The following is a 23,050-nucleotide window of genomic DNA, read 5'->3' on the forward strand; positions in this document are numbered from 1 at the left end:
AAGGACTATTCACATAAGCAAGCATCTGCAAGATCATGCCCTTCAACAGCTTGTGTTACTGACATTATCCTAGATCATTCTAAACCCTCTAATCGTTTTCTTTTTTATACTGAGAAGTATAAGCAGAGAATTCTAGGTTTACAGATGCACCGAATCTCATGTTACAAAGCCTTGAAACGTTTACCAGGTACCTATTTCCCTGAGGCAGACAAGCAGATATGGGGGACTTGCATCAAGGTAGTACTGTACCCTAGACCTAGACCCTGATGCCCTTCCGCCAATCCTCTCTTCTTTGATATAGAGCTCAGTTTGTGGGTGTTAGACGAGTTTGGAGCTTTCCATCCCCAAGCTGATGGCACGCAAGGGAAGCTTTGTCTTCTCATTTCCAGGGCCTCAGTTCCAAACCGAGGAGTGAAAATGACCAAAGAGAAGGGAGTTTCTCTCTTCTTCTTCTACTGCGGCAAGTAAAGCACCTCTATTTCCTCCTCATCCCCTCTCGGTTGTGGAAAAACCTGGATGCAGAGAGGGTCCTCTTCTTTTTTATTCAATCCCTTCAAGCTACTCGGAAAGAAGCAGCAGCTTCCCGCTTGCACCCCTCTTCCCTGACCACCTGAATGCCTCTGTGGCTACTCGGATCTTGTCTACGCTTGAGGCCGCATGTTGGGTACATGTAGCCAAATGCTGCAGTGAAAACCAGGCTGTGTCCACACTTATCACTGCAATGTGTAGCCACACAGTGATACTCTGGCAGGGGGAGGCAGCTCCCCGCTGCCAGAGCCTTTCACTATGGCGAGGAAAAGCTCAGTCAGCGGGGAGACAGCTGGAAGCTGCTGGAGCCTTTTGCCACAGCTGGAGTCTTTCACAGGGACAGGGAAAGGCTCTGGCAGTGGGACATTACACTGCTGAAAACAACAATGGCAGGCAGCGCTTGGGTGCATACAGAGCTGTGTAGGGTACATACCCTAGGGTTCAGGTGTGCAGGGCACGCTACCCCCCTAAGCCATGCCTCACTGTCTACAGCGCTATTTATACCGGAGCTGGCTGGACCTGCAGCGTCTGTACTCGACACATCACCCCACCTGTAGGGGTGCCTTCAGTGTTCAGAGCAGGAGAGTGCAATTTACAACAGTCCAGTCAGTTTCACGATTTTGCTCAGAACGTTCTGAACATGATTCTTGTAAATTCCACTCTGCGGCTGCCAGCTGGGATGGGGTGCGGCCCGGGGAGCTTCCTGTAGCTGTTGAGTGAGTAGGGATGGGCTTTCCACAAGCCTTGCAAGCCAAGAGTATAGACATTGCAAGCAATCATATCTGCAGTTAAATAACTCTCTCTGCTGCAGTTCGAAACATTTCATTTTAAGGATCCCTTCCTGACCCTCTTCCAATCCCATCCCACCCATTTGGCTTAGAATTTTACTGTCTGCTAATTAAATATGTTTAGTTTCTTATATTTCCAGAACTGCATTCCTCAAGCACACAACCACGCCCCTCTCTGCAACTCAACAGACTGCAGAAAGTTGCCATCTCAAGACACTGAGGCTGAAGGATAGCACATTTCAACTACATTCTGGCCTCCTAAAAACCTTTAAGTAATTTCCAGTCTTACAATCACCAGTGCTACTCAGATCACAGTTGCTTTGGCCTAGTCTACCCCTAACACTCAGGTCAACCTAGCTACATCGATCAGGGCTGGCACAAATTTCATACCCTCAGCACCACAGTCAGGTCAGGCTAACCCCTGGTGGAGAAGCAGCTAAGCTGGCAGAAGGATAAATCTGTCATCAGCCTACCTACCACCTTTCGGAGACACGGATTAATGGAAAAACCCCTTCCATTGACAAGGGAAGCATCCACACTACAGTGGCTCAGCTGCAGCGCCTTCACTGTGCGGCTGCAGTGTAAACATGGCCTTCCTTTGTTATTGCTAATCAGTACATTTGTAAGGCTGGACAACGACGCCTTACTTTAGTAAACTCCTAAAAAGCCGCATGTAATCCTAGGCCATTTCAGGCGGCTGCCGCTGAGAAAGCACTAGTGTACGGAGGCAGAGATGATCATTCCCCTGTATTCGACATTGGTGTCCAGTTCGGGGCCCCACACTACAAGAAGGATGTGGAAAAATTGGAAAGAGTCTAGCGGAGGGCAACAAAAATGATTAGGGGGCTGGAGCACATGACTTATGAGAGAGGCTGAGAGAACTGGGATTGTTTAGTCTGCGGAAGAGAAGAATGAGGGGGGATTTGATAGCTGCTTTCAACTACCTGAAAGGGGGTTCCAAAGAGGATGGAGCTCGGCTGTTCTCAGTGGTGGCGGATGACAGAACAAGGAGCAATGGTCTCAAGTTACAGTGGGGGAGGTTTAGGCTGGATATTAGGAAAAACTTTTTCACTAGGAGGGTGGTGAAACACTGGAATGGGTTACCTAGGGAGGTGCTGGAATCTCCTTCCTTTGAGGTTTTTAAGGTCAGGCTTGACAAAGCCCTGGCTGGGATGATTTAGTTGGGGATCAGTCCTGCTTCAAGCAGGGGGTTGGACTAGATGACCTCCTGAAGTCCCTTCCAACCCTGATATTCTATGATTCTGATATGAAATGCTTCTAATTCTCTTCCCAAGCTAGGGAGAGAGATTCTGAAGACCAAAGGCTGCAGAGGGGAAAAGAAATTTGCAGAACATAGAATGTGGGGATCAGATAATTCAAACTCTTTTGGCTTCCAAATCTCCCCAGGTCAAAAAGACAGCCTAAATCAGTAGAAACTGAAAATTACTATATAACGGCTGCTTAGTTTCCATTCATATGCAAAATGAGTTGGTGGTCTCATGGTCTCTGTCCAGTTTCTAGTGGACAGGTATCTACACCACAGAATCACAACTGCTATAGCACTCTTAACAAGATGCCAAGGACTGAATGAGCATCAAGACCAAACTATCCTCCCCCACTTAGAGATGGTTCATCTGGAATAGGCTTGAGACACATCGCTGCCTATTTTCTATTTGTTCTGTAGCTAAACGGAAACTTTCATCTGTAAAGCTGTCAATCTGGCACTTGTCTTGAGCACTAAAAATGTACGAATGTTCTAAAAACAACAAACAGCTCACTCAGGAGGTCAGCAAAGAAGAAATTTGGATCCAAGGCTAAAAATGTCACAAGAGGCAGAGGAAAAGGCTGAGAAGGAAGATCACTCTCGGCACCAGAAATGTAGAGTTCGCGAATCAGAACGGTCAGTGACAGAAAACGCAGTCATTACAACGAATACAGAATAGGTCAAGAAATTGAAGAGCTGTTCCAAAAGGAAGAGGAGGAGACAAAGACAAAGATTCAGTTCCGGTTGGCTTCAGCCTTTAGCTCTATCCCACTTGGGAGGATAATGGAGACCTTCATAGTAAACCAAAATTTCTAAAACTAAGCACGGCAGAGGAAAAGCAGGAGAAACGGGTTTCAAAACCCTTCTGAGAGAGGGGAAGGTGGAACGGTAATGCAATACAAATACAAAGGCAGCACAGACTGATTAATCACTTTAAAAATATGATATACCGGGTAAAAAATAAATTTCCTTACCTATGTTACAAGCAAAACTAGAGGTTAAAAAACTAAATATCTAAAAAATCCTTTCACCATCTACGCTGTTTGTCCATGCTGAGTGATGTATTAACAATAAAAAATAGACTCTTCAATTTCACTTTTGTTTGGAATAAGTTTCTAGTCTTTTACTTTCTGGTTTCCATGCAGTAACACAGTGAACCTTTGGTTCACAGCACTGCAAGGGAAGACATCAATCGAAACGTAAAAAATATTTTCGTTTGAGATTTGTTCTTGTAATATTTTTAAAAGGGGTTTCTAGCAAGATTTAGGTTCTGTGTCTTTTTTTTTTTTTTAAAACATAGTTCTGCATGGTGACGGATTAAAAAAGAATCAGAATGGAATTCTGTGTTTGTTGTTTCAACTGGTTTCTCTATCAAATTTGCTCCATTTGCAACTGAAAGATTTTTTTCCCCCCTAACCACCAGGTTCTGCAGATCAAATTACGCCCCCAGGTGTACTTGTGCAACCTCACTGTCTTCAGATCACAACTTCAGTTATACCTGTGCAAACCCAGGGAAAGGAATGCCATTACGTTGGTATAACTAAAAACACACTTTGAAGACAATGAGGCCGTACAGCCATATCTGAAAGAATAATTTGACCTGCAGAACCTTTGTTTCTGGTGATAACGAGTGAGAGATGAAGACAAGCCATTTCTCTCTCTCTGAGCCCAGGGTCAGGTCTTGGGCCGGCAGCTGGGGAAAAGAACATCTTTTTACTTGTAAACTGAGCAAAGAGATCATTTCAATGAGCACCAAAATGCTGCCACTTCTATTATACAACTCGAGCGCAGGTTATTAAGTACCAGAAGCATGCCACTTTCACAAAAGCAAAGCCCCAGTAGTGACTTTCCCACTCTCTGATGGTCAGTTTCCCCCACCCCCATTCAAGCAGATAAAAAGATAACAACTGTTTGGAGTGTTATGGGTGGAGCTGGTCGGAAAGGAGTGTATTCTCTTGTCAGAAAATGCTAATTTTGTTGAAATCTAAAGATTCCCCGGGGACATGTCAATTTCCAAGCAATTCCAAGGGAAACCAGACAGGTTCCACCCCACCTGCCTGGTTTCCTGCTGGCTCTACCCTGGTGCCAGGCTGGGGAGCCAAGAGCCTGGAAGCCTTGAAACTCTCAACTTTTGGGGCTCCCAGTGTCCCCTGGGAACCTGCCAAGCAAACTGCACTGATTTATATATTCCAATGGCTAGAGGGGACCATTGTGACCATGCAAGTTTAGGTCACAGGGCAGAGATCTCCCCCAAAATCATTCTTAGAGCATACATATCTTGTTTTAAAAAATCCAATCTTCATTTAAAAATGGTCAATGATGGAGACTCCACCATGATCCTTGGTAAATTGTTCTAATTACTCTCAGTGTGAAAAACATACGCCTTATTTCCTGTCTGAAATTATCTAGCTTCAACTTCTAGCATGTGGATCTTGTTAGACCTTTCTGCGCTAGACATGCGCTTAGTACAGGTTTCTAGTACTCCAGTCCTGAGACAGAGAAATGCTTCTTTGTGGCACCCACCTAACTATACACTGCAACATCTTTGTCAGTGCACACTGTAGCTGTTGGCATTATTAATGGCTAGGCTGTGTTGGCAAGGGTATCATACAAACAAACAGACTTCTTTTGAGATCATTAGCTCACTCTGACAGGACAAACTATGGTGTAACAAGGAAACAAGAATGAAACATCACAAGGGAGTTCATCATTGCATTCAATTCAGAATGACAAATTATGTTGCCTGAAACCAAGCTCTTTTCCTCCTCCTATTCATAATCAAAAAGAACACTGCCAAGAATACTGGGATTAAAAAATAAAATCATCCAACTTCACAGCATTCCTTAAGATAGCATCTTCCAAGTATTTTTCCAACAGATCCTTGCAGGCACATTAAAAATGCATCTACATGATTTCCTGAGATGATCGCTAGCATTAATAAGTAGGTGACTCCAGCATCATAAAGCAATAAAAAACAATTAAGCCTGATTAACGTATGCATCATTTCTCCCCAGGCAATTACTATGATAGTACTGCAATTTTCAACCAAAAAAAAGAAGTATTAGGAAAGGGACTAATTTCTGGCTAGGATTACTATCAAGGTAGATCTCCCAGCGCTCTAAAAAAACCACCTCCACGAGGGGCGCGGATCCAGCGCTGGGGCACTGGATGCTTTCTAGCTACACTGGTGCTTTATAGCACTGAAACTTGCTGCACTCAGGGGGGTGCTTTTTCACATCCCTGAGCGAGAAAGTTGCAGCGCTGTAAATTGCCATTGTAAACAAGCCCTTTGAAATCTAGTCTAATAAACTGAGTCCACATTTGTTCTGAAATAAAAGACAAGCACTAATCTGACTTAGAGGAAGTTGGAACAAATTATTTACTGCAGAGCTGTTACCAGCGAATTCAAGTCTCCTACTACTGACTAGCAGTTAGAGCAAGGGACTTTTGAGTTCTATGCCTTGCTTAGCACTGCATGACCTTGAGCAAGTCACTTGATTTCTCTGTGATGGGTAAACTTAGTCTATAAAGAAAAAAGAAAAGGAGTACTTGTGGCACCTTAGAGACTAACCACTTTATTTGAGCATGAGCTTTCGTGAGCTACAGCTCACTTCATCGGATGCATTTTCCACTGAATGCACCTGATGAAATGAGCTGTAGCTCACGAAAGCTCATGCTCAAATAAAGTGGTTAGTCTCTAAGGTGCCACAAGTACTCCTTTTCTTTTTTCTTTTTACGAATACAGACTAACACGGCTGTTACTCTGAAATTAGTCTATAAAACGGCTGCTGTGAAGCTTAACGTGCTGAGATCCAACAGAAGCTTTATTTATTTCTAATAGCAGCAGCAACATGCTAAGCACTTGTACAAACACAAAATGAAATGTCCCTGCCTCAGACAGCTCACAATGTAAACCATTATTGCTACTGCAAGTAATCACTGTATTAGGGACTGTCTACACAAGAAGTTATTCTGGAACAGGACTTAACTCACTCGGGTTAAGCTAAACAGGAACAAGGCACTCTTGTTCTACAATAAGAGCGTCAACACATGGAGTTATTCAGGAACAACTGTTCTTGAATGACTTCGTGCGTACACAAGCTCTAAGGCAGGGGTCTCAAACTCGCGGCCCATCTGCGGCCTGCGAACCTCCCCAATATGGCCCGTGGGGCTCCAGCAGTTTTGAGGCCGGTTCTCTGCCTTGCCGCCTCCCCCCCCCCCCCACCACCCCGCACCAGCGATTTATAATGGCCCGGGGCCCCGGCAGCACAGCGGAACTGAGCAGCATCTGCCAGCCCCACGGCATGGCGGGGCTGTGCCTCTGCGTGCTGCTCCTGCCCCGAGCGCCCCTGCAGCCAATGGGAAGCTGCGGGGGCAGTGCATGGGGGCAGCAGTGCACGGAGGCCCCCCGGCCCGCCCCACCTTGGAGCCCCACGTAAGCGCCACACCGCCCGACCCCCTCCCAGAGCCTGCACCCCAAACCCTTTCCCACACAACCCTCCCGCCCCCAAACTCCCTCCCAGAACCTGCACCCCCTCCTACTCCTAGACTCCCTCCCAGAGCCTGCACCCCCACCCCTTTCCCACACACACCCTCCTGCCCCCAAACTCCCTTCCAGAGCCTGCACCCCTCCCCCCGTACCCCCAGCACAGAGCCTGCACCCAGCACCCAAATTCCATTGCAGAGCCTGCACCCCAGACCCCATCTCCCACCCAAAGTCCCTCCCCGAGCCCAACCTCTCACCTCTTCTGCACCCAAACTGCCTCCCAGAGCCTGCACCCCAATCCCCTACCCCAGTCCTCCTCCCGGACCCAAACTCCCAGAGCCTTAGGTAGGTGGGGGAGCTGTGGGGGGGAGGGCAGTTCTGGGCAGCATGAGTGACATTATTGGCCTGCTGGGAGGATTTGAGGACTGGCCCTGGCCCTAAGGTAAATTGAGTTTACCCTGCTCTTAGGCAATGTTAATTTACTGTATATTTGTACCATGCTGTAAGGGTGCCTTATATTTTTAGAAAAAAGAAAAGGAGTACCTGTGCACCTTAGAGACTAACCAATTTATTTGAGCATAAGCTTTCATGAGCTACAGCTCACTTAATCAGCTGTAGCTCACGAAAGCTTACGCTCAAATAAATTGGTTAGTCTCTAAGGTGCCACAAGTACTCCTTTTCTTTTTGCGAACACAGACTAACACAGCTGCTACTCTGAAACCTGTTATATTTTTAGAGTAATTCCTACTATCCTACCAGTTCATCCATGCACTAACACTAAAGGACTCCTTTGTCCTAATGATAATGATTAAGGTCTTGATCTTGGAACGAGCTCTGTCTGTGCAGAATTTGTTGCAAGAACAGGGCCTAAATTAGATCAAACAAACAAACACCTGGTTAAATAAAGGTTTCAGAGTAGTAGCCTACTCTGTTAGTCTGTATTCGCAAAAAGAAAAGGAGGACTTGTGGCACCTTAGAGACTAACAAATTTATTTGAGCATAAGCTTTCGTGAGTTACAGCTCACTAGCTCACGAAAGCTTATGCTCAAATAAATTTGTTAGTCTCTAAGGTGTCACAAGTGCTCCTTTTCTGGTTAAATAAAAACACCTCACAAACTGGGAGAGGGGAGGGAAGCAAGGACTTCTCTACAAATGAAACTGATGGAGAAACCAAATGCCAAAACATGTTCTAATATTAACCACGAAACCTAGGCACCAAAAGAAAGTAGTACATAAGGTAGGTATAACTTAATCCTACCTCAGCACAGGGAGATGGACTTGATGGTTTCTTGACATCCCTTCCAGCCCTATATTTCTATGTTTCTTTAACCAATGCACAATTCCGTGAGATGCCAATCACCCCGAATTTCTATTTACTCCACTGGGAACAGCGGGTGCTCAACATCCTGCAGGATTGGATCCCTGTCATTTACCTGCTGGTTTCAACTGGACAACTCTGTGAACCACTGAGTGACGAGAAGATGCTAAGTCTGTGCAGCGATACTCAACTGATGGGCAGAAATGAGCAGATGATTGTTATTATGGCTGCAGCCTACAGATAGGATAGTTAGCTTACTTTTACATCATCAGCTTTTCAAAGTACCTAAGAAAGTGAGCAGGAAAAACATCCATTTTGTGGAGGAACAATACTTGTGCACCGGATGGCTTCTTTACTGCTCAAATACATGTAAGTGTCCTTATATATGAAAGACATGATTTTTCCAAATTAAAGGAGATTATTGTTCCATCAAATCTAGCATCCTACCTCAAGCAGTTGCCATTAGCTGATGCCTCAGAGAAAAGCACCTAACTAGTTGTGCAATGGTGTTAATGGGATTGAAAAAAAAAAACCCTCCTTCCTGACGCTTGCAGCAATCATCAGATAGATTACATCCTGAATAACTACAAATATTAGACCTAAAATTATTCAGCCTTTAAAAAAAAAAGTCCAGCTATAGTATCTCACTGGTTTGATTATTTACAGACTATTAGGCCGGATCATTTTACAAAACCTGTGTTCAAACTATTTCTGAGGTCAGTCTGAACTGGTTAAGGGCATCCACACCACAGACTCACTTCATCCATCCGGATTACAGCCAGCAAACTGATTTGCCCTGTGAATACTGCATTACACAAGCCTTGTATGACCAAACCTTACCAGCCCAACCACCAAATCCACACATCTGCCCCTTGCCATGATGATTGTGATGAATAAAATATTATATTTGCCCAAAACAAAACAAAAATAAATCTTACTTGCCCCAGGCAAGAAGGGAATAGCATTACAAAGGCTGGATCATTTGCAATGGGTGCAACCAAACAGGTTCAGATTTCCTGATCAAGTACTTGCCTTAAGGTATTTGAACTTTAAGTCATCCATGCATTCAGATTTCAGGACCACTACTGCCAAGAGAGCAGAGCTAATAGGGTGAATGTAAAGTTAACAGCAACTGTTATGATCTATTTAGGTTCTTATTTACGTTCTCCTAATACAAGAATGCCTTCTAAACCAGAGGTGGGCAAACTGCAGCCTGCAGGACCCTCCTGCCTGGCCCCTAAGCCCCCGGCCCCTCCCCTGATTTTCCCCCTCCCCCAAAGCCTCAGCTCACTGTGCTCATGGAGCAACGCTCTGGGTGGCGGGGCTGCGAGCTCTTGCCGGGCAATGCAGCTGCAGAGCCGCGGCCTGACCCGGTGCTCTGTGCTGCACGGTGGCGTGGCTGGCTCCAGCGGGCGGTGCAGCTGTAGCGCCCTGAGCCACCGGTGCTCCAGGCAGCATGGTAAGGGGGCAGGAGGGGTTGGATAGCGGGGCAGGTGTGTGGATAGGGGTTGGGGCGGTCGGAGGGCAGGGAACAGGGGGGTTGAATGGGGGCAGGGTTCAAGGGGGGCAGTCAAGAAGGAGGGGGGAGTTCGATGGGGCTTTGGGGGGCAGTCAGGGGCAGGAGGTCCGGGGGCAGTCAGGGAATGGGGGGGTTGGATGGGGCAGGAGTCCCGGGGGGGGGGGGGTACTCGGGGGTGAGAAGCGGGGGGGGTCAGATAGGGGGCGGTGGCTGGGCCACATCTGGCTGTTTGGGGAGGCACAGCCTCCCCTAACCGGCCCTCCATACAATTTCGGAAACCTGATGTGGCCCTCAGGCCAAAAAGTTTGCCCGCCCCGTTCTAAACCATTTAGTGAATTAAACTAGTTTAAGAAATCACAGGCGAGACATTAAAGTAGATAAATGTTCTCAGTTCTTTCAGGTTGTATTTTTAGCTAGCCACAATTTTTACAATAAATCAGGGGCCCTGTAGAACTTTACAGATATTGCTATGTTGAATAACATTACCCCTCCAAACTAGAGCTGGCTGAAACACAGGATGTCAGTTTTTACTCAGGACCTACCCAAGTTCCCAGGGGCAGCACCTCCACAAAGACCATCCTAAGCCCTCAGTCTCCCAGGGCAGCTAGCTATTCAGGCTAGCCAACTCGCAAGCAGGTAGCTTGGGGAGAAAGCTGGCTCAAGAGTCTGGAAACCCTGGGGTTCCTGGCCCAGAGCTGTTACAGATCCACAGACACTGGAAACCTCTCCCAGAACCTTCAGGCTCCCAGCTCTGTGTCAGTAAGCTTGAAAGCTCTGAGCCCTCTCCCTCCCCGCAAAGATTTCCAGCCTGCAGGACTGGAGGCTAGACACAAAGAGCCCTGGCTAGAGCCAGGGTTCCCAGTGCTTCCAAATTTCTTGCTAACAAGCTGGGAATCCTAAAGTCCTGAGAGCCCCACCTCAAGCTGGGTCTCCCAGGGCTTCCCAGGCACCAGAAATTTCAGATTCAATGACATTTCCAACCAGCTCTACTCAGAGCAGGAACAGAACTCAGGCCCTCCTGCTCCAAAAGCAAAGGCCCCTGTCACTTGACCAACAGGAGAAGCTAACGGCTGTTGTTAGTACAGGACCAAGAACATGCAACTAAATAGTTTAGATTCCATCCAACAGAGGAGAGTTGTCCACAAAAGCATACCAATTCAACATACAGCGGTTTCAAGTAATTTAGCACCCCACCCTCTCCACACACACACACACAACCTTCATTTTCTACCTTTTTGCATTCCCTGCAGCCAAAGGGTCCCTCACCTTTAATTCTGGCTATGATGATAATCTATAATTTAACTGTTTCTTTTGGAATTCAGCATAGCTTTCTCAAAGCTAGCTTGCCTCCGATCTTTGCTTCAACGTTTGCAGCGAGGGAGGGAGAAGATCCTACTCTGCTTATATTTTTACATTACATCATAACCCAAACACAACTACGCTAATGCTTCTTTTGTACTCTGTTTTCGATTCTTCGGACAGGAAATCTCTCTGCTTCACCAGGAACAAGATGCAAACACACTGGTACTGCCAAAGCTCTGACACCTTTCACGTTACTGAACAAGACATTCCAACATCCAGGAACAGTTTTGCTTGTATTGAAACAGGGGGGAAATATTTGTGCAGGTATCCAGATCCAAAGGGCACACACTAAACACTGACCCAAAGAATTTTCAGGGTCACCACAATTTTAAAAAATAAATAGCAGAATACTGCACATCTCAAAGGCTGGATTTCCCAGGGGAGAGACTCCCACTGCACCAAAACTGGCAGCATGCTTGCAGCAAGCCATTTATAGTAATAATTGTCTATTCTATTCTTAGCATTGTCCCACTTTCCACTTTGAGACAAAATTAGCATAATGTAAGATGGAACACACATTACTGACTACAGCCCTTCATACCCCTTATACTCCCCCTCTAAGCTACATAGCAACCTTTGTGATAACACTTCATGAAAAATTCAAAATCCTCTATTCCCAAGCAGGATGAAGAAATTGTGAAGGCGTGCAAAGCAGATATAAAATATATAAAAGCTAATTTAGTTCAATAACGGGATTTAATTTAAAAATAAAGATGTAGAAAAACTAAAAGGTGGAAACCAAAAAGCAAAAAATACAGCATCAATCTCCAGAGAGACGCAACTCTGAAACTAATGTGACGAAAGAAAAATTGGAACAGAGGGACTTTTTTTTTACTCCTGTGTCCAAACTATGGGGGCCAGGGCAAGAAAGATGTTGCCAAATATCATCTCATCGATAAGGGAAATCTGATTATAGATGGGATTTAGATGGGATTTTGAAAAGTGTCTAAGTGCCTTAAGAGCACAAGCCCCATTGACTTATTATTCATATTACCACAGCTAGAGCCCTGCGCGGATACAAATTTATATCAGTGGATGTGGATATCCGCGGATAACAGCAGCAAAAGGAGCAGAATATGGGGCCGTCGCTCCCAGGAGCCAGTGCCCCGCGCCGGCAACTCCTCTGGCAAGGCTGTACCGACCCCAGCCCTTCCACGCAGCTGTCTGAGTTTCCTGTCTGGAGTCGGTCCAGGGCGGGATGCTGGCTCCTGGAAGCAGCAGCCCCACGTTCTGCTCCTTTCGCCACTGTGGTTCCCGGGAGAGCCCTGCAGTTCCATGGATACTGATTTATATCCGTGGACATAAATTTGTATCTGCACTGGGCTGTAACCATAGCACCTAGAAGCCATAGGTATAGACCGAGACCATATTGTACTAGGCACTATAGGAACATAGATCAAAAAGACAATCCATGCCCCCAAGGAACTTACAATCAAAGTATAAGACAAGAGACTGATACAGACGGATGGGGGAACAAAAGTAAACAATGAGACAACACCGATCATCATAGAGGGCAGTAATATCAGCACACCAGCTTCCTAACTGTTCTCCGATGTTTTGTAGGCATCATGGCCAAGGAGAGTTTCGAGGAGGCATTTCAAAGTGGATAATGAGCTAGCTTTGCAGATGTTTATGGAAAGCGCCTCACAAGCCTACAGGACAGCATGGGAGAAAGCTTGAAGGTCTTTGTTTTCAAATGTAACAAGTGGGCAGTGGAGGCTGGCATTCAGGGCCAACTGGAGATGAGTTTCGACAGCTCCATAGCAAATGAGGGTGGGGGTGCAGAGAATGACCTGTACTCTAAGAGTATGTCTGTACTGCACTCTAAGCCCAGGCTCTGACTCAAGCTCTGTTCTGTCCACACACAAATCAGTCTGACTCGGGTCAGGACACAATCAGAACCAGGGTCCTAGGATCCTTCTAGGTGAGTGGGTCAGAGCCCGAGTCATTCAAGGCCTGTCGTTTTGCCGTGTGGACGCAGCCCAAGACACAGACCCTAATCAGAAGGTCTGCTGCAGCGTGGACATGTTAGCATGGCTGAGAGACGCAGGTCCAGCAACTGTAAACTCAGGTTTACAACGCGGTGTGAACACTCAAGCGTGGACTCGGAAGCACTGAGTCCATACGCCCAGTCTCACAGACCTGGATTTACAATGTAGGGTAGAAACACCCTAAGTCTTGTCTACACACCAGACAAGAACAGAAACTAGTTTAGCTGAGCTGGTGCAAACCAGTGTGGCAAACCTATTCTAGAGAATCCACCCATGGGTTTGCACCAGTTTAAAAAAATCAAACTTTTAGCTAAAACCTGTGCAACCGTGTGTTTGGACCAGGCCTTAGGTGCTTTTGAAAACCCTAGTTCCACTAAAAGAAAAGGAGTACTTGTGGCACCTTAGAGACTAACAAATTTATTTGAGCATAAGCGTTCGTGAGCTACAGCTCACTTCATCGGATGCATTCAGTTCCACTGACTTTCACCGTGCTTCTAGCTTTTGAAAATCCCACCCTACAGCCCCAGACAAGACAGAGGACAAAAGTAGCATCACCCTTCGTGCAACCTGCCGCTGAGTCAGATATCGACAAAACCAACAAATGGCCATAGGACGTAGTCCTCTTGTGCACGTGCTTGTTGTTCTGCAACTAACGCTTAGATACTTAAGGTCTCAGCCTTTTCATACTTTGGGAAAGCATTGTTGGCATGAAATGCTATACAAAGTCATTTAAAGTTAGAGATGGTAAAATAATTTCTGGGAGGAAACTACTGTACATGTATTTACGGTCATCTCTAAAATAATGGACACGTCTCCCAATCTTGAAATAAGTGAGGAACATTTAGTCAATGCATCGTTCATCAACTTCATTTTTATACTGAAATTAGCCGCACACAGTCCAACTAGGGAATGTACACAGTCCAGTGATTATTTTAATTGTGAGGGTAAAAATTTGCCAGTATGATCTGCCTATTAGTTCTATTTCCCTTCAACAGACTTGCAAGGAATCTCTTTCCAGCAAGGATTAACTGGAAATTTCCTATACCTCTCAGACACAAAGAACTGCCAAAGGGCCCCGACCCCTTCCCCACTCCAAGGAGAACTGGGATGCATGTGTGATAAGTTAAACACACACAATCTACAAAAAGAAAAGGAAGACTTGTGGCACCTTTCAGACTAACAAATTCATTTGAGCATAAGCTTTCGTGAACTACAGCTCACTTCATCGGATGCATCCGATGAAGTGAGCTGTAGCTCACGAAAGCTTATGCTCAAATGAATTTGTTAGTCTCTAAGGTGCCAAAAGTCCTCCTTTTCTTTTTGCGGATACAGACTAACAGGACTGCTACTCTGAAACACACAATCTAGTTGCCAACCCTGACTCCTCCCACTACCCCATGCTTTACCACAAAGAAGCATGTAAAGGAAACATATACCCTGAAGCAGGAGACTTGCACATGAATATTAAAGGGCCAGATTTTAAAAAGTTACTGTGTGTGTGTGTGTGCGCACGCGCGTAACATACTCATTTAAAGATCATCTATATCTGCCCTGCCCCCAAGAGCCCCCAACTATCATTATACACCAGCTTCCTAAGAAGTCTCACATTCTTGGCTACACGCACTGTTTCATCTTATACTAATCATTTCTGAGCTCCCCCCCGTATTTATTCCTTAAACTCTCTATATCGTCCTTTATCCTCCTTATCACTAACTCCTGCCCACAGTACTTTCTCCATATCATTCATCCCCTGCTCTCCATGCTTCCCCCTCTCCTACTAGCTTCCCCAGATCCCCACCCCCCACTCCTCCATCCCTACTCATTTCCCCCTAAATCCCCACCTTTGCTCTCCCTGAATTTGCCTTAGATCCCCCATGTCCCCCGAGTTCCCCCACACCCTGCACCCCAGCTCCCCATACATCCCCCACCCACTGCTCCCCGAAGTATCCGCCATGTCCACCACATTCCCCACCCCTTACCCCCACACCCCCCTGTATAGCCCCCACATTCCCCCGTATATATCCCCCTGTATACCCCGCACACCCCCATATATCCCTCCGTATACCCCCACCCCTTGCCCCCCACGTCCCCCTGGTATAGCCCCCGCATCCCCCCGTATGCCCCCACCCCTTGCCCCCCACGTCCCCCTGATATAGCCCCCGGTATGCCCCCACTCCTTGCCCCCCACGTCCCCCTGATATAGCCCCCGGTATGCCCCCACCCCTTGCCCCCCCGCGTCCCCCCGTATGCCCCCACCCCTTGCCCCCCCACATCCCCCCGGTATAGCCCCCCCACGTCCCCCCGTATGCCCCCACCCCTTGCCCCCCACGTCCCCCCGTATGCCCCCACGTCCCCCCGGTATAGCCCCCCCGCGTCCCCCCGTATGCCCCCACCCCTTGCCCCCCACGTCCCCCCGGTATAGCCCCCACATCCCCCCGTATACCCCCACCCCTTGCCCCCCGCATATTCCCCTCACACGCCCCGTGTCCCCCCGCCGCCCGCTCCCCCGGCGGGGTCCCTACCGCACATGGTGCCTGCGCCACGAGACGGGACGAAACAGCACAGCACAGCACAGCACGGCACGGCTCGGCTCGGCTCGGCTCTGCGGGCCGGCGGGGGCCGCTCTTCCTGCGGGGCCGCGGCCGGGGGCGGAGCAGGCCGGGCCCGGGGGCGCAGGCTCCCCGCGCTCCCTGCCATTGGGCCCGGCCCGCGCCGCGCCCCGCCCCGCCGGCCGGCCCCGCCCGCAGCTCCGCCGTGGCGCCTGGGACGTGGCAGGACGGGGCCGGATCCGGATCCGCATCCGCCTGGGGCAGGGGGAGGAGAGAGGGACAAGGGAAGCAGAGGAGGGAGGGGAACTGGGGGGCTGAGGAAGGACAAGGGGAGCAGAGGAGGGAGGGGAAATGGGGGGTTGGGAAAGGATAAGGGGAGCAGAGGAAGGGGGGGCCATCAGCAGAAAGTAGGACCAGCCCCCCAACCCCAACAAACATGACCCCAGCCGCTGGCCCTCCCCCTGAGAAGAGTTTGTGGGGTTTCAGGACACTTCCCGCCTCACTGGAAGGGCCGCACTTGGCACTGACCGTGCACCAGCCTGGAGACGAGGGTGACCATTTTATAGGGACAGGCCTGCTAGTTGGGGCTTTTTCTTAGAGAGGGTCCTATTACACCCCCCAACACAACCCCTGTCCTGATTTTTCACACTTGCTCTCTGGTCAGCCTACTGGAGACCAAACTCCCCTCTTGCATCTGAAGAAGTGGGGTTTTTTTACCCACAAAAGCTTATGCCCAAGTAAAGCGGTTAGTCTTTAAAGTGCCATCGACCTCCTCGTTGTTTTTGTGGATACAGACTAATACGACTACCTCTCTGCTACGAACTCCCATCTGCACTTTCCGGCAAGGCTTGGAGGGCAGCATGGGAAAAGTCTGCTCCTAGACTCTACTAGAGCGGCATGTCCTCACCTAAGAAAAGCTCTATTTTTAAGCAGGCCTTGTAGGCGCCTGGGACTGGGTGGGCAGGCTAAGCTATGCCCAAGCATGCCCTCCATGGCAAGGGAACAGCGTCAGTATCCCCCATAAAAGCCAAGAACTATTCAGGTTTCAGAGTAGCAGCCGTGTTAGTCTGTATCCGCAAAAAGAACAGGAGTACTTGTGGCACCTGAGAGACTGACGAATTTATTAGAGCATAAGCTTTCGTCGGCTACAGCCCACTTCATCGGATGCATAGAATGGAACATATAGTAAGAAGATATATATATACAGACAAGGTGGAAGTTGCCATACAAATTGTAAGAGGCTAATTAATTAAGATGAGCTATTTTCAGCAGGAGAAAAAAACTTTTGTCGTGATAGTCAAGATTGCCCATTTAGACAGTTGACAAGAAGGTGTGAGGATACTTAACATGGGGAAATATATTCAATATGTGTAATGACCCAGCCACTCCCAGGCTCTATTCAAACCCAAGTTAAGGGTATCTAGAACTGTTCAGTTACAGCCAACATCCAGGTAATGGGGGCAGAGAGTGCGGAGGAAGTAACGGGATATTAATTGGGCCTCATCCAATTTCTGGGTCTGAATCATGAAACCTAAAAAATGAGTTTAATAATAAGGTGGTGTCTAAAGGAATATTATTTAACCACAAGGTGGGTGAGGGAATACCTTTTATTGGACCAATTTCTGTGGGTGAAAGAGACAAGCTTCCAAGCTACACAGAGCTTTTTTCAGGTCAGCTGAAGAAAAGCTTTGTGTAGCTTGCCAGGCAAAGCACGGTACAAATACCAAAGACGATACAGTCCCTGCCTGTAAGAAATTTTAGTCTAAAAACCTTGGATTGACAACACTTCAGACATATTACACACCACATGATCAAGGATAGGAAGGACCAAGACCAGGACATTCGGGGAGGGGATGTTCGTCAGATTATTATTAAAGTCCAGGACTGATCAAAGCTTTTGCTTTATTATAGAACACAGCTAAGGGCCATGCTATACTATAAACTAAAATCACATAAGTAACTATGTTAGGGGACAACAGAGTTTTGGAAGGTAGGTAGGGATCTTGTTACAACGTGCAAAGTCTGCTACTGTGGCCATCATGGGCCTCCTATTGAGCAACCTTTGAAAGTAGTAAAATACATTCTGGGGTACGCATAAAAGAAATAAGAGCAATCAGTTCATCCTAAATGAAACTGCTGAATGTTTAGAAGAGACAGAAGTAATAACATGTTGAAGACGTTAACTAACTCCCCCCTCATAGACTACCTGGCCCTGCCCATCCTCAGTGAAGGACTTGATACTCATGATTAAAAAAACAACAAAGTCATGTGACTGCTCGGAAGTCACAGTCAGATTTCTTGTGCACTCAGGCACAACCCTAGCAACCAATCACACTTTGCACATTGTAAATCCCTGGGGATTGGAGTTTAGAACTCAGGTTTGGTAATTAGCTGTAACACCAACTGCCCGATTTACCACCTTTACTAGGGTGGAACTTTGACTAGACAGCAGGGAATGAGAGAAGTCCAAACACACTGAGTGGCAGGTGAGTATGGTAGGAGGACTCCTATGACAGTAAGAGAAGAGTATGTGTTTTTTTAAGTCAGTGATGGTGTTAATGGTGATGCTTCATCAAAGCATTAATTAAGCCTCGACATTTATTATTTGTATTACCCCATTTTATAGATAGTTAAACTAAGGTACTGAAAAGTTATGCAATTTGCTTGAATTCACAGTGACTGGAATTCCTAACTGCCAGTCCCGCCTGTTCTAACCCCTAGATAACACTGTAAAATAATGATAAAATTGAAAATAAGACGTATATTGCTGGCAGAAGAGCTCCAGTCTAGTGACAAAATATTAAACATCTAAAAGAATAAACAATATGCATCTAAAAATTAAAGTCTCTATCAAATACTATACAAAAGAACTATTTAAACAGCAGTAAATGGAGACCCTGCACTGCAAAAAGCTGAAGAAGCCATTCTTGAAAAGGACAGGCAACGTGTCCCTATGTGTAAATTCTGAAAAAGCAAGCTTTTGGCAAGTACAAAAGTAAAGGAAATTTCCTACAATTTAAAAAATTCCAGTGACAACAGTTTTATTGAAAAAAAATAAACAACCCCATGCTGATTTTGAAAACCAGTCTTCCAACTCTAAGTTGAAATTGACTTGAAAAATACAAAAGTAAACACCCAGGATACATAGCAAGTAAATTGCATACTCATGCATCAAGTAGGGTGAAACTAGTAACCTAAATAAATTACACATTTTTACAACATGATTTTTCAGTAGAGTATTTATTTAAAATCAAGCTGTTTAGTTCCCTCCCCCCCCGCCCTTTCTAAAGGTGGAGTGTTGACCTTAAATTTTTATTTTACTCACTTTTTTCTGTGACTCCATGTGATCCTACCTTAACAGATTCTAATTAAGGGACAATAGAAATGGTGCACCCTTTGACAGGCAATAATCTAGATTCTGAGTGAGCAGATTACACGACTGAGTAGTTCCTGACAATAAAAGAACCGGTTTCCGGAGGGGGGAGTGAGGGGGCGCAAGAGGAATCTACCAATATATCATCATAGCACAACTGAGAACGAATAGAAATAAACTCTCCTTCCATCCCCTCATAACTCATCGACATTGTAGGATCTATTTGGCCAATGAAACATGAATGATTTATGAGGAGAGGCTGAGTGAACTGGGATTATTTAGTCTGCAGAAGAGAAGAATGAGGGGGGATTTGATAGCTGCTTTCAACTACCTGAAAGGGGGTTCCAAAGAGGATGGATCTAGGCTGTTCTCAGTGACAGCAGATGACAGAACAAGGAGTAATAGTCTCAAGTTGAAGTGGGGGAGGTCTAGCTTGGATATTAGGAAACACTGTTTCACTAGGAGGGTGGTGAAGCGCTGGAATGGGTTAACTAGGGAGGTGGTGGAATCTCCATCCTTAGAGGTTTTTAAGGCCCGGCTTGACAAAGCCCTGGCTGGGATGATTTAGTTGGTGTTGGTCCTGCTTTGAGCAGGGGGTTGGACTAGATGACCTCCTGAGGTCCCTTCCAACCCTGATATTCTATGATTCTAATGTCATCCCCATTAACCTCAAAGCACCACCATCCACATTTTCACAGCCAATGTGTGAAACAGACTCAATCCATCCACTTCTTTCTTTCACAGTTGTGGGGTTTTTTTTTGCTGTTCCATGCTGACTTAGGCTGCAAGACCACCCCAGCATTTTGCAGTTCCCCATGCTGAAACTCACTGCTGAATTTAATATGAGCCAGTGGCAACAATGAATTGAGAGGTGCCTAGATTTATTTTTTTTCAGTGACGTCAATGGGAGTTTCGTCAACTTGAGTGGGAGCAGGGTCAGGACTAAATCAAGGCCTCCAAAGCACCCAAATAAATGCATACTGTCTGTTCATTAGCACCACAGTAGATCATGAGTGTATTTACTGCTAAAATGCTACCCACATAGGCACTTTAGAAAAACTACAGACAGATGTCATGCCAAGGGTATTCTAAGCTGAGACTGAACAGGCAGGAGACATAGGCCATGTTTCTAGGTGTGTACGCCCCAGGAACTAGTAATGGACTTCATACACCAACCCTTGTGCAGATCCTTAATGGTACATATCACTTTGTGGACTGGGTTACCTAAAGACAGTATACACATACAATGACACTCAGGGTCGGTTCTAGGGTGACCAAATAGGAAGTGTGAAAAATCAGGATGGAGGTGGCGGATAATAGGTCCTATATAAGAAAAAGCCCCAAATATCAGGACGGTCCCTATAAACTGACTGGTCACCCTCGTCAGTTCTAGGAGCAAGCAGGGCAGTTGCTGTGGGTGCCAGCTTCCAGGGGGCACCGTACAGCTGTGCCACTTGAATTTTTTGGCTGGTTTCCACCTCTCCCTGCTCAACCACTTCTGCCGACTCTGCTTTTGCAAGCTGTATGTGCGCTCATTCTTGAAATGGTTACATCCCTTTTCCCCCACAATGGCCAAAATTAGGCCACAAGATTTTTGTTCTTATTCCAAGCCCTGCTCTGCACTCTTTTTAAACCAGTCTAACTATTTCAGCTGGGGGAGGAGGGGTGATTTTTGACCAAAATAGATGTATCACCTACTATGTACGCAGTCATACCAATATAAAGATGTTTGATACCAGCATAGCTTATTCCTGTACAGGAATAGCTACACTGGTATGGTTTAAGTGGTATAACTTTCTAGTGGAGATATGGCCCAAGTGTATTACCAGCAGAAAAAAAGCAAACGAAAACCTTTACATAGCTGTCTGACAAACACAGAGTTTGGAAATATAACATTAACTGCAGTGCTCTGGGTAAAACCCTGAACGGAGTAATCTAGGCATATAAATTTTGTCTAAAGTCCTGAGCTTCAGATGGCTATCTACGCACCTGCTACGCAAAAAAAATCCAGAACAATTTAATCTTTTGCAATCTTTGATGACACATACATTTTGAATAAGTGACTGTTAGGTAATCTGAGCTATTTCTTCCTGTTGCTGGGCTGAAAGTACCTGCTTCATGAATCCCATCACAGAGGGGGTTATGTTTGCTGATTGCTTCACATCATGCAAAGTTCTATTTCCAGAGGTACTGCCATATAAAAAGACATAACAAGCTAGTTTCCTCCAGAGGCTTGGAATGAATCACATCCTGTGAAAAAGCAGGTATTCTATCTCCTGTGAACAGTTTCAAGATGATGAGAATTTAGATAGCTGTAATTGAGTGTCTATAAAAGAGGAGAGCAGTATTAGCTTAGTTTGTGTGGATTTTTTTTTTTTTAATCTTGTGGAATATTTTGAATGTATAAGTATCTGCAAAGTAAGTGCAAGCGAAGGTGTCAGTGACAACCCTTAGCTCTTGAATTTTTCCGCAGAATTGTAAATGTACTGATGTATGATATTCATATTAGAGATTCGCTAGCAGAATCTTATTTTCATTTGTCATAAGTGTTTTAAATATATTTTTATTCCAAGCGCTATCCCATAGTACCACTTTGATTTTTTTAAAGTCCAGCAATTCAAAATATGGCTTAAGTGACTGTCAGCTACGGCACTTGGAGTTGTACTTACGGCAGACTGTAGCAGACCCATTTCAGAAGCCAGTCTTCTGGGTTTGGCACTCCTACTCTTGGAAAATCACAGGAGCAGGGTTCTTTTGAAGGAGCTTGACATCTTTCATGCAGAACTTTGAATGTCCAGAGTGAAATTCCCAATGATCTGATAATGTTACCAACTTTTAGCTGTCATAAAATCAGAATGTACTATTAAAGATTTATATTAATGTATAATTTACTTACACTGTAAACTCTAGGGGGCAAAGACCATCTTTTTTTATTCTGTTTGTACAGTGTCTAGCACAATGGGGCCCTGGCCCAAGACTTGGGCTTCTAGGTGCCACTGCAATGCAGGTGGTAATGTCATTGTTATACTGCCATCTAACATTTGTTTTATTCAGTTTCATGAACCAATGCGTTTTTTCACAGAAATCTAACGGTGAGTGTCGTTTTTTTGTTTTTATTTGCTAAGTGAAGATTCATTTGTAAGCATCACTTTGATACTATTAAATTTACATACTAATGCTTACTAACAGAAATTTACAATATGAATCCACAGCCATCAATTACTTTTTAAATGGTTGAAGCTGTGTTTCATAAATACATTTTTCCACATATGCACGCAGGTTTTTTAAGCAGCGAATAATACAGTGACCTCGGTTACTTTTGTCTGGGGATACTTTATTGGGAAATGTTGTCCAATGGTTACAGCAGGGTGCTGTGATCAGGATTTATTTGCAGGGCCGACCTGTCTTATTGACTTGCTGCGTGAACTTGGGCAAGTAACCGCCTCTCTGTACCCCTAGTTTATCCAGGGGTAAGCAGTAGAATATTTATTTGTATTACAGTAGCACCTAGGGGCCCCCATTGTGCTGGGTGCTGTACATACAGTGAAACAATCCCTGCCCTAATGAGCTTACTATCTAAATAGACAAGACAGATAAAAACAGGAAAAAGCAAGTATTATGCCCATTTCAAGAGGAAAAAAAAAAATGAGAGAAACTCAGTGAGTTGGCCAAGGTCACACAGGAAGTCTATGGCACAGCTGGAACTGAAATTCAAATCTACTGAGTCCCAGTCCAGTGCTTTAACCACAAAGCTAAAAGGGATTTAATGTGTCTTCATTAATCTTCAACTACAAGTGTAAAATATTAGAGGCCAAATTCAGCCCTCCTCTGGGTACATACCATTCCCACAGAAGTCAGCACTGGTTACACAT

At 45.8% G+C, this 23,050-nt stretch overlaps 1 protein-coding gene across 1 annotated transcript in view; it reads right to left on the minus strand.

The window, feature by feature from the left end:
• GFPT1 (glutamine--fructose-6-phosphate transaminase 1) overlaps positions 1-15,916 on the minus strand; it is a 51,046-nt gene extending 35,130 nt beyond the window's left edge. The window contains exon 1 of the mRNA XM_074940210.1: positions 15,779-15,916. Within this exon, the coding sequence (XP_074796311.1) occupies positions 15,779-15,785 (7 nt within the window). The 5' untranslated portion in view covers positions 15,786-15,916. The remainder of the gene's footprint in view (positions 1-15,778) is intronic.
• Positions 15,917-23,050: the final 7,134 nt, after the last annotated feature.

The sequence above is a fragment of the Natator depressus genome, chromosome 26, assembly GCF_965152275.1.
Source record: "Natator depressus isolate rNatDep1 chromosome 26, rNatDep2.hap1, whole genome shotgun sequence".
NCBI classification, from domain to species: Eukaryota; Metazoa; Chordata; order Testudines; family Cheloniidae; genus Natator; species Natator depressus.